We start from the raw sequence: 11890 nt of genomic DNA on the forward strand, positions 1-11890 counted from the left end.
GGCTGGCTGCAGTCCAGAGGGTCGCTAAGAGTTGGACATGACTGAGGCTCAAGAGGTTAAGTTACTTGTCCAAAGTCACACAGCCGACAGAGCTTTCTTCACTGTAGCATACAGTCTCTGGAGTCTTCCCAGCCATGGTTCATTTCTGGATCTTCACAAAGGTTCAGGGAAGACGCTCAACAGCTGAGTGGGGAAGAGAACTTTAGGTACTGAAGCAAAGCCTACTGCCTCTCTGTGGTGCTCCCCTTGCTCCCTGCTCCTGCCACCTTCATCTCACACAAACACACCCCCTCAGATACGCACACACATGCACACGCAGACTGGAGGCAGCTGAGCTATTGATGTGAACTTAATCAATGCCCATTTGCATATTATTTTATAGCTGGTTTTCTGCATTGCTCATCTGATGCCCCAGCATGCTTGGCGCCTGCCTGGGTGCCCTGCCCTCCTCCCCCAATGTCCTTCCCACCCCGGTTCCTCCTCTCTCGGCACTCCTGTGCTCTGCTCCTTTTAGCCTTACCTCTTTCCTCCTGAGAGCCCCCAATTCCCAGTGGGTCCGACTAGGCCAGCCAGCCTAGAAAAACCCTTTGTAGGATCTGCGTCAGGCATCTGACCCCACTCCTCCTCTGGTGATGGGGTAGGTGGGAGGCTGGGGGCTGGGATAAGAGGGTGCGGTGAGTCTCAGGGGTGATGAGGGCAGGGGCCTGAACAGTAGCCACAGGTAGCCTGGCAAGGGGGCTGGTGGGAGCCAGCTTTGCAAAGAATGAGAGCTTGGTGAGGGTAAGGGCTCTAGGGTCCTCTTCCGTGCTTTAGTGCTGTCCACTAGCTCTTTTCTGGACTTCCCTGTTAGCACCTTGGGGAGTCTTTCTCCCAGGGAAAAGGAGACAGGGGAAGGGGCTATCGCAGTCCAGCTGGGACTCCGAATGGGACCATGGTTTAACCTGGCTTGCCAGGGGCCTCTGTCCCTGCCGCCTCTGGTGTGAGAGACTGAGGGGGTTCATCTGCGATCCTGCCCTGGCTCTCGCCCCAGCCCCACCCCTTCCCCAGCTCTCCATTTCTTGCTTATGAAATATGCATGGAGAACAGATGTCCCTGCTCCCCCACTCCCCGCCCCCCCCAGGGCCAGCCCCCGCCCCCAGCTCCCAGGGGGGTTCCCAGATCTCTCTGCCAATGGCTGCCTGGCCTGGCTGTTTAATATTGATGAGAAAGGAGGGCTGGGCCAGCCAATGGAGAGCTGGGGGTGTGTGTGCGCATCTCCATATATATACATAGGGCTGGGCCAGCTCAGGTGTGTGTCTGTGAGTGTGTGTGTGCATGTGAGTGTGGGTGGCTCCAGCACCTGGCTAAGCTCACCACCTCCACCTGGGCCCTCTAATTCCCAACATGTGTACCCCTCTCGTCTGCCCCGGAGCCGGTGCAGCCATGCCACGCTGCCCTGGAGAGGTCTAGAAAGCTGGTCAGTAACTTTGCAGACGGATGAGCTCTGAGCAGCCAGAGGAGACTGGGGCTGTCAGCGCTGGCCCCCTGTCCTGCCAGTTTGGATCCCCTCACAGGGTCCTCCTAGGTAAAGGGGGAACCACGGGCTGGGAAGGCTGGGCGTGTCCCTCCCGTTCTCTGGCTCAAGTCCTCTCCAAGAGCCTCCCTCTAGTTCTGTCTCGTGCCGTGTCTCCCTGAATCCCTGGACCTCCCTCTTACCCACTTCTCCCCTTGGACTCTTTGTGCCTATCATTCTCAGTGGGGCTGGGGATGGCAGAAGCGGGGCTGGAAGTCCTTCCCCGGATGCTTGGAACTGCAGATCTTCGGAGCCTGGAACTTTGAGAGCAGAAGTGGATTTTGGGGCGAGGACTGACTTGATGGGTAAATAGACGCTGCTGTGCAGATTGGAGTTGGGGAGGACAGTGGGGCAGGTGGCAATGGGACTGGGGTCCGGTTGGGAGCAGATGGAGTGGGCTGAGGGAAGGAAGGGTAAAGTGATCAGGGATGAAGGAATGTGGGGGCCGGGGAGAGGGGGAACCAGGCTGTGACCGGCGTGGAGAACCCGGCACTGAACTCCTGGAGCGTGGGAGCGGGGGGCTGCAGCACTGAAGACATACTGGGAGGCGCTGACCTCAGGGCCTCCTGCGCTGTCGCCATGCATTCTTTCCTGTTCCTCTGAATCCTGGAGTGTGGAGTGTGTCCTAAATTTCAGCACTCACCTCCTTCTGTTTTTTGTTATGGTTGTGTGTGTACATGCATCAGATGGTGATGATCTCACACCCCTCAACCCTCAGAGCTTACTGTTAGTGAACAACTCGGTTGAGCCTCTTTGCTGCACGGTGGGGCGGAGCAAGGCTGGGGAGTCCTGACCCCTGTGAAGGTCTGCTTCAGGCAGGAGAACTCAGGCTGGTGAGGAAGGGGAGACGGTGATGGCAAAGGAGCCTCTGTGCTTCTGTTTCTGGAAGTTAGGTCCATAGAGCTCACAATGAGTGATCCGCTGTTTCGGCTTGACATTCCCCCAGAGCGAAGCCCTTTCCTCAGCCTTTCCCGGCCCATGTTCCAGCTGCCTCTCCCTGACCTCCTCTGCTCCCAGAGACAAGCAAACCCTAGCCACGCCCCAAACAGAGGTCCCCAAAGCTATCCCCATCCTCCTGTGCAGACCATCTCTGAACTGCCTTTGAGCTGGGGGAGGCTGCGGAATGGAGAGCTGATCACATTCCCTTTCCCCAGTTTTCCTTGCACAGTTGCTAAAAGGGCCAGGGAGCAGCAAGGTCGAGAGTGCTGATGACAGAGCTGGAGGAAGGGGCTGTCCTGGGCAGGGGGACCGTTGCCCAAGGAGCTACGTCCCCCTGATTCTAGCGGTCAGGGTGGTAGGATCGGACGTCTGCTACGGTCCTGTTGTGTGGGGTTTGGGGGCTGGGGAGGACTGAGCGCCAAATGCCCTAGTCCACTCTACAAAGGGCAGGCTGTGTGTTTATCGCCCGTACCCCTCCACACACACATCCGGAAGCAGCCAGGGTGGAGAGGGGCCCTGGGAGGACGGGGGTGGCAGGGCCAAGGCTTGCAACGTTCCCCTCACAACTGGGAGAGGTTTGGCCATAGCCCATCTCCCTTGGAGCTGCGGCTCCAGTCTTGCTCAGTCCTCTGTCCTTTTAATTATTAAACATTTTTTTATTGTGATAAAAACACATAACATATAATTAGAAATTTTAAGCGTATGGTTCAATAATGTTAAGTATATTCATGTTGTTGTGAAACAGAGCTCTGGAACTTTTTCATCTTGGAAACTTGAAACTCTGTAACTTTTTAGCAATACCTCCCCAACTCCTGGCCTCAGACTCTGAAGCATCATTCTACTTTCTGCTAACTACTTAGATACATCATAGAAGTGGAATCAAAGGATATTTGTATTTTTGCAACTGATTCATTTCACTCTGCATAATGTCCTCAAGGTTCTTCCATACTGTAGCACTGGTGATAGGATTTTCTTCCCTTTTAAGGCTGAATAATATTCCATTGTGAGTATATGCCACATGTTTTAATCTGTACATCTTTTGATGGGCATTTGGGTTGTTTCCATATTTTAGTTATTGTGAATAATGCTACAGTGAACATGGGGGTGCAGACATCTCTTCAAGATCCTGATTTCGATTCTCTTGGACATATATACACAGAAGTGGGATTGTGAGATCATGTGGTACTTCTGTTTTTAATTTTTAAAGGAAACTGCATACTCTTTCCATAAGTTGCACCATTTTACAATCCTACCAACAGGGCAAAGTGTCCCAATGTCTCCCTATCCTGTTGTGTGTGTGTGTGTGTTTGTGTGTGTGACAATAATCATCCTAACAAGTGTGAGGTTACATCTCATTGTGATTTTGATTTGCATTTCTCTGATGATTAGTGATGTTGATAATCTTTTCTTATGTTTGCTGGCCATTTGTATATCATCTTGGGAGAAATGTCTTCAAGTCCTTTGCCCATTTCTTGGTCAAGTTTTTTTTTTTTCTTCATTGAACTGTGGGAGCTCTTGATACTACTCTGGATATTAATCCTTTATCATCCATATTATTTGCAAATATTCTCTCCTGCTGCCCTTTCAGTCTGCTGATTGTGTCCTGTGATGCACAGGCGACTTTAAGTTTGATGTAGTCCCGTTTGTCTATTTCTGCTTTTGTTTCTTGGTCTTTTGGTGTCATGTGAGAAATCATCACCAAGTCCAGTGTCATGAAGCTTTTCCTCTGCGGTTGCTTCTAGGAGCTACAGCGTTAGGTCCTACGTGTAGGTCTTTAATCCTCTTGTTTAGTTTTATCCTGCCCTGTGTTCTTCTCATGGGTTCTCCTCCTTTCCAGTTGCTGACTTTCTGGGTCTCCTCCCTTCTTTCCAGCTTTCCTCTTTACACTGTGGCCACCTGCTCCTCTCTCTTGCGCCCCACCCCCCAATCCTCCCCATGTTTCTGCTGTCCTTTCCCCAAGATTACAGTACCTTCCCCCTCCCAGCCCATCTTAAGCCTTCCTCCTGGCTCCGCGTCTCTGAGCTGTCCCCTCCTTCCTGCCTCTGACCTCACTCATTTCCCCTTCTTTCTTCCAGACTCCCGCCCGGAACCCTGACCATGGAATCCTGAAGTTTTCTGACTTCCTGAGCTCAGTGGCAGACCTCCCCACCCCAGGCCCTTCCTGCCCCTCCCGCCACCAGCTTTCAGGCTCCCAGAGGGAGGGGTGGGGAGGGGGTCCTGATCTCACTGGGCGGGGGGCATCCATCATGATGCTCAACTCAGACACCATGGAGCTGGACCTGCCTCTCACCCACTCTGAGACCGAGTCCGGCTTCAGCGACTGTGGGGGCGGGGCGGGCCCCGACGGGGCGGGGCCCGGGGGGCCTAGGGGCGGCCCGGCCCGGGGCCTGGAACCTGGAGAGCCGGGCCGGAAAGACCTGCAGCACTTGAGCCGCGAGGAGCGTCGGCGCCGGCGGCGCGCCACAGCCAAGTACCGCACGGCCCATGCCACGCGGGAGCGGATCCGTGTGGAAGCCTTCAACTTGGCCTTCGCCGAGCTCCGCAAGCTGCTGCCCACGCTGCCCCCCGACAAGAAGCTTTCCAAGATTGAGATCCTGCGCCTGGCCATCTGCTACATCTCCTACCTGAACCACGTGCTGGACGTGTGAACACGGCCTGCCTCCCCGCCGGGTCCACCCGTCTCACCCTCTCACTGCTTAGAACGGCCTCTCCTTCCTGAGCCCCTGTACCTCGGCATGGCATGTACCCACAGGCCCCGGGCCCAGGCAGAGAGCCCACTGGTGGGTCATGGAGGCGACTTTCTTTGACTCACCCAGGCACCCAGAGGGCTCCTCTCGTGGGTACCTTCCACGGTTAGCGGTCGGGGCCCAGCTGGCTCGAAATGTTTGCTGGGCTGGGGGTATAGTCTTGGCTTGCTTATGGGCTGCTCCCTCTTCTACTCCTAGTCCCAGATTTTCAGAGACTTCCCCCCTCCCTTCCCCAGACCCCAACTCTGCCTCCCACCCTCCTTCTACCCCGCTCCAGCTTTTCCTGCCTATAGCAGGGAGGGGCATGAGAACAGGAAGGGGGAAAGCTGGGATTAGAGTGGGGTGGGCTTTTTATTAAGCATCCCAGTCTAGTCCTGGGAGGCGGGGCTCCAGGAGTTAACTCCTCTGAGGGGCATCTCAGTAGCTGGGAATTGTGGGAAAACTCCCTGTTTTCTACGTCTTTCCTGAGGCTTAGCATATACAGACCTCGGTTCTTACTTGGTAGTGAGTGCCTTGCCCTCTCTGAGCTATTTGGCCCTCTCCCTTCCCCTTCCACCCAAGCCTCCCAACTTGCTTCTTCCTTGTGTGCAGCTAGAGAAAGGGAAACCTAGATCTGGGGGTCGGGGAGCATGTCCCCAGACTCAGCCCAGAGGATCTGCAAAAGGCCCCGGCAGTGGGTGGGCTGGATCTCGGGTCTGCTCCCTCCTTCCCCGCCCACCACGAAGACGTGAGAAGCCCACACTGGTTTCCCTGTTGGGTGCAGGGGTTATGCCCCATTATTGCCCTCTGGGAAAGCTCAGCTCTTCTGCCCCATGACTTGTTTATTGTATTTTCTTCTCTTTCCTTAAGCTGCCTTTAGCAGGGGAGAGACCCCTACCCCACCCCACCTTGAGGCCCTCTTGTCCCCGCCCTCCCCCCATGTTGCTGAGCCCACCTGCTCACTAGCTGGGGTCAGTGACAGAATGAAGGGCCAGAGAACCTGTGTAGAAGAGATGCGCTCCCACACTTCCCATGTTCCACCTCCCTCACACCAAACTCCTAAGCTCTACAAGGATATTATTTATTTACGTATTATTTATTCATCTATTTATTTACTTATTTATTTATAAATATGACTATTTATTGCCGAGTCGTGCACTTTGGGGTGGAGTGAGGAGGCTCCTGGCAGCCCTCGCCTGGCCTTCCTTACTTCCTCCCTGGTTATTCCCTTCCCTTTCTTGTCCCTTCTGCAACTCCAGGTGTGTGGGGACCCTTTCCCTCACCACACCCATATCCCCTCCTAGGACCCATCTGTCCTGACGCCCTAATCCTCGGGATGATACCCCCTTTACCCTGCCAGCACTCCTGGATCCTTCTTCAGCTCCCTTCATCCCCAGACAGTCCCACCCCAGTCCTGCCTGCTTCTTTTCCCTTTCCAACCCTCCCCCACAATCCTCACTTCTTCCTAAGAAACCCCCCCCCCCCACAACAGTGGGCCCTCAGGGGTCTGTGTCCCATGTGTGAGTCCCTCCTGTTGAAATTCTGATTTCATATACAAGGAAAAATTAAAGTGACCTCATTCTAGCACCAGGTATGGCTGTGGATCATTCGACTGGGTTGGGACGCTGGGTTGCAGGTTATGGCAGGGCAGGCATTGAGGGTCCCAAGCTTTGAAGACTTCTTATGGGGTCATGAGAGCTCATTGTGGTGGGAAAATGAAAAAAGAGAGAAGAGGGGTGCCAGAGTGTGTAGGGGAATGTGTAGCAGGTCCCAGACTCCTCCACCTAAAGTGGAGTACCTCCACCTTGATACCCATCCAGGGACACTTCCTGAGTCTTCTGATGTTGTGCTTCTGCTTCTGCTCTCTGTGGATCAGAGAAAGAGCTGAGTGTCCTAGTGAAACCCATGTTAAACGTGTGTCTGTGGGTCCCTGCTGCTGGGCTATGCAACAATTCATGCCGTGGCTATGAATCGTTATCGCCTCTGAGCTGGGTCAAAATTCCTCGAGGTCACAGTTCTTGGCACATTTGTGTTCCTCAGCTTTTGGATGCAGGGAAGAACACAGTGGAGCCCCCGGGACTAAGAGGGAAATAGGGGCAGGGATGCAAAGGGGAGCTGAAGGAATAGCAAAGGGGCTCTGGGAGCAGCTCTAAAGCTACCTTATAGTTGAGGGAACTGGAGTCCAGAGAGGAAAAGAGCCTTGCCCAAAGTCACACAGCTAGTCAGGGGAAGAGAGGAAGTTCACACCCAGATTTTTCTGTGTCCTATACTGCCAGGACCTCTCTGCTTCTCTGAAATGAACCAGCCTGCCAGGTGCTGCTCTATGGACTCCTATTTTAACAGGAACTTCGATAAACTAGAGAGTATTCAGAGTTGTGTGGTCAAGAAGGCACCACACACTTGACTTCTGTGAAGCCTGGCAATAACTTCAGAGAAGGAACAGGTGAAACACGGAGGACATGTGTCTTTACGAGTGTAGAAAAAGTGGATGTTGCCCAGTAGTGTCCACTTTGGCGACTCCATGGACTGCAGCCCGCCAGGCTCCTCTGTCCATGGAATTTTCCAGGCAAGAATACTAGAGTGGGTATCCACTTCCTTCTCCAAGGGATCTTCCCAACCCAGGGATTGAACTTATTGAACAATCCAGGTCTCATGCACTGCCGGCAGATTCTTTACCATTTGAGCCACCAGGGAAGCCCTTTACAAGTGTGGACTTAGGGACAGCAGGATACCCATCTTCAAATATTGAAAGAAAAACAAAAACAGACATTCTATAAGGCCCTGGGAGGCAGAATGAAGACCAGCAGGTGGAAGTGACAGGAAACAGATTTTTAACTCCAAAAAACTTTGCAGCATCTGGAGCTGTCCAGCAGTGGCGGTGCCTGCCTCAAGAATAAGGAGTCCAAATAGGCAGAATTACCAGTGAGCCATTCCTGCAGAGATGAAACACTGGCTAGGTGAACTTGAAGATCCTTTTCAACCATAAGGTCCCAACACTGGGTGGAAAATGCTGGGATGTCCTTCAGCACCTGATAGGTGCTCTTGTCATCTCTGATGGGCAAAGAATGACATCAGCAGCAGGAGCAGTTTGAGTTAGACTCAGGGAGGAACTCCCATAGAGGAAGAGGCTGACATCTTCCCTTCCCATCTGATTTTGATGAAATGTGCTCTGCCTAGAGCCACAGAGACCAGGGAGAATCTGAGGACTACAAGGGGCCAGGGCTGGAAGGGAAAACAGAATTTGCTGACTCCAACACCCTTGTCTAAAAAGCAGGTAAAATGCAAAGGTGATGGTGGATTTAGAACCAGTGTCTTCCATTCCTGGCCCCGAGGGCGTTGTGCTTTCCCCTGCACAGCAACCTCAGTCCCCTGAGCGCCCTGCCTCTCTCTCAACACTGTGTCCCGCTGGAAAGCAGAAGGGGTTACTGGGCCCCTCCCCTCAAGGATCCCTGAGGGCCTGGAGGTGGTGAGAGGGGGCAGCTGCAGCTGTTCTACTGCTAGCTCCGAATTTCTTCAGATAATCAATTGGCCTCGGCTGCCGCTCTGCTCCAGGGGACTGGAGAGGAAGGAGGTGGGGAGGGGAGGGGAAGGGAGCAGGGGACCAGGCCCTGGGAGAGGAGACTGTCAGGGAGGTAGAAGTCCCTGGATGAGGGGAGAGAGAGCACTCCGGGGCTAACATTCAGGGAGCGGGGAGGAACGGAAGGTTAGTAGAAGAAGCATCTGGGGGGGCCTCATTTCACAACCTCCAAAATGCAGCACGTGGGGCCAGTGGGTGGGCAGGGGTGGTTTGGAGGCACCTGGCAAATGGGTCTTACCCCTTCCTCCTCCAGCCCCTTCCCATCAAGCCCCGCCCCTTTCAGCTTTCCAAGTCCTCTTCCATATCCCCGGTTGACTCCAGCCTTGACCCTCCCGTGCTGTCTGTCATAATTACTCCCCTCTGCCCTTTTATCAGTAAACTCCACCCCTAGTGACAGACAGCAGGGCCTCAGGGGTTTCAGAGGCTGAAGGGGACCTCTTAGCCACTCCTCCCCTCCTCCACACACACACACACACACACACACACACACACACACACACTGTGTAGGCTGCCAGGCATATGGCCCCTTTGTACCCACACAATGGAGACCCTGCCTGTGCCCCTTTCATCTGGGCACAGGGCTCCTCTCCCTCTTTCACTCACCTTCCTTCCTTCCCAGTGCGGTGCTGGCCTTCTTTGCCTTCTCTTTCTGACTCTTGCTTTCTTATGTCCTTTCCGTAAGCTCTTGAAACCTGATTGAGTGAGGACTGGAGGCAGGAGAAAGAAGCTGATAGGAAGGTCACAATCTCTGAATGTTAGTTTGCCAGAGAGAAGAGGTAAGAGAGCAGAGAGGGAGCTGGGGAGAAGGGAGGCGGTGTAGCGGCCACAGCAGCAGCAGCAGAGTTGTGTCGGAGGGGAGAGAAGGCCCTGCATTCTAGCCCCATCCTTAACTTTTATGCTTTGTGCCATAACGAGCAAAGCACATGCCTCCCTGCTCCTCAACTTTTTCATCTGTAACATGGGAAGGTAAGACCTGCCTTGCAGGGATGCTGAATTGTCACTGATTCAATGGACACGAACTTGGGCATTCTCTGGAAGATGGTGAGGGATAGGGAAGCCTGGCATGCTGCAGTCCATGGGGTCGAAAAGAGTCGGACACGACTTGGCCCCTGAACAACAACACAGGGATGTTAGTTAGGAAGATTAAATGAGATCGTCCTGGCAGTGCTTAGGATGACGAGTGCTCACTTAGGGGACCTCAGGGGCAGTAAGCAAGAGGGCCAACCTGTACTGTTGCCCAGTTTGTGCACTGTACCGTGTGCCAGGCCAGAGAAGAGAAGGGGCCACCAGACCAGCTGTGCTCTTGGTGTCAGTGAGGATGCTTGGCTCCTCCAAGAGGTGGCCTTGGAATCAAGCTCCCTGTGTGGGTTCCCGGGCATCAGTCAGGAGTCCAAGCAAAAACTCCGGAGTCCTGACCATCTTGGAAACCATGATAGGCTAGGAGGGGACAAGAGACTCGGTGCGGGGGGCGGGGGGGGGGGTGGCACTAGAGAGTGGATCTCTTAGCTCGGGCTTCTCTGGAAAGTTGAGTAGAGCCAAAGTCTGACCTCTGCTAAACTGAGCATGGAGACATTGCAGCTAAGAGGGAGTGGGTGCTGCGGAAGCTGAAAAGCAGGGAGCCCCAGAAGCTGAAAAGCAGGGAGCCCCGGGTCGGGAATATGATCAGAACGCTGTGTTGGTTGCACCTCTTGCTCCTCCTCTTCCCTGTTCCTTCACTTAAAGCAGGTTTCTTTAAGCCAGTTCTGGTTGTTTCTTGTGGAGCACTGCCCCCTGCTGGCCACACTCAGGGATGTTCTCACATTTCTCCCTCTGGCTGGGAGCTGCTGTGCTGTGCTTAGTTGCTTTTTACCACCCCATGGACGAAACTGCAACCCGCCAGGCTCCTCTGTCCATGGGGATTCTCCAGGCAAGAATACAGGAGTGGGTGGCCATGCCTTCCTCCAGGGGATCTTCCCAACCCAGGGATCAAACCCAGGTGTCCCACATTGCAGGTGGATTCTTTACTGTCTGAGCCACCAGGGCCCTTATAAATACACACATACCTGCCGTGCTGTGCTTAAGCATTTATGCGTGGGAACTGCTAAGAAACAGGAAACGAGAAGACCATGCTAGACTGGGGACAAAGGACGAAGGAGATGTGGTGGGACCTGCAATCCAAACTACTGTTCCAGCCAGAGGTTTCTGGAAGGTGAATGAGGGTTGATTGCTGTCTGGGGATAAATACAGACAGAAATTCATAGGTGTTTCATTTACATATAACAGTGCTCTGTAATTTTCAGATTGCCTTTTCCTGTGTCCATTTTTATTCATTGTGTGTGTGTGTGTGTGTGTGTGTGTGTGTGTGTGTGTGTGTGTGTGTGTGTGTGTGTTTCTGTCTCTGGGGATGCTTGACTGCTTCTTCGGCAGCTCTATGTGCATATGACGGTGTGCTTGTTTTTCTGTCGCTTTTCATGTTGGAATCTAAGTGACAGTTGTCAGGTATGGTGCAGAGGCCTGAAGCTGTTTAACTTCCTCTCCTTCCCTCTAGGTTTTACCTCTGCCTCTCAGCTCCATCAGCCTCACGGTTATTTACAAGTGACAGTCTTCCTGCCCTGCTTTGATTATTCCAAGCAGGAGAGCCTTGTTTTGCTTTAATCTGGGACTCTTGGGTTTCACCTGGTTCCCAAGTGAAGTGAGAGGAGTGAGGGGGACCTGAGATGAGTACCTCTCTGCCATCCTTACTGGTGATTAAACTCCAGCCTTCTTTTATAACCTTGTAGCTGTCTCCTTCACGAGTCAATCCCATTTAATTCAGTATATTGTCCATTTATTAACTAGCCAGTGTGGGCTAGACACTGTTGTAGTTTCTGAAATACAGGCCTACACCCTCCTCACTATCTGCTGGGGCGGCAGACAGGGAAACATGCATTTCCCGAGGATGAAAAGCCTATGCGAGGATCAGAAGTCAGGATTTATTCAGAGGGACTGTTGATGATGAAGGAAGCAGGTAAAATCTGAGCTGGGTTTCAAAGACTGAATGGGGTTTTCCAGATCTATGAAGGTGCTTGCAGAGAATTCTGCAGTATGTTGCCAAGACCCCCCTTTACAAAGCTCCTC

General features: G+C 53.3%; 1 protein-coding gene across 2 annotated transcripts; it reads left to right on the top strand.

Annotated features, from left to right (window-relative positions):
* The first annotated feature begins 1318 nt into the window (after positions 1–1318).
* On the top strand, positions 1319–6804 carry NHLH1 (nescient helix-loop-helix 1). Of its 2 annotated transcripts, XM_042256505.2 has the most exons (3): positions 1319–1564; positions 1736–1857; positions 4567–6804. In XM_042256505.2, exon 3 carries the CDS (start codon positions 4738–4740, stop codon positions 5137–5139), a length of 402 nt encoding a protein of 133 aa, XP_042112439.1. In that variant the 5' UTR covers positions 1319–1564; positions 1736–1857; positions 4567–4737; the 3' UTR covers positions 5140–6804. The 2 variants fall into 2 exon arrangements, with proteins under 2 accessions (XP_042112439.1, XP_042112435.1); XM_042256501.2 differs by lacking the exon at positions 1736–1857.
* Positions 6805–11890: the final 5086 nt, after the last annotated feature.

The sequence above is a fragment of the Ovis aries genome, chromosome 1 (genome assembly GCF_016772045.2).
Source record: "Ovis aries strain OAR_USU_Benz2616 breed Rambouillet chromosome 1, ARS-UI_Ramb_v3.0, whole genome shotgun sequence".
NCBI lineage: Eukaryota > Metazoa > Chordata > Mammalia > Artiodactyla > Bovidae > Ovis > Ovis aries.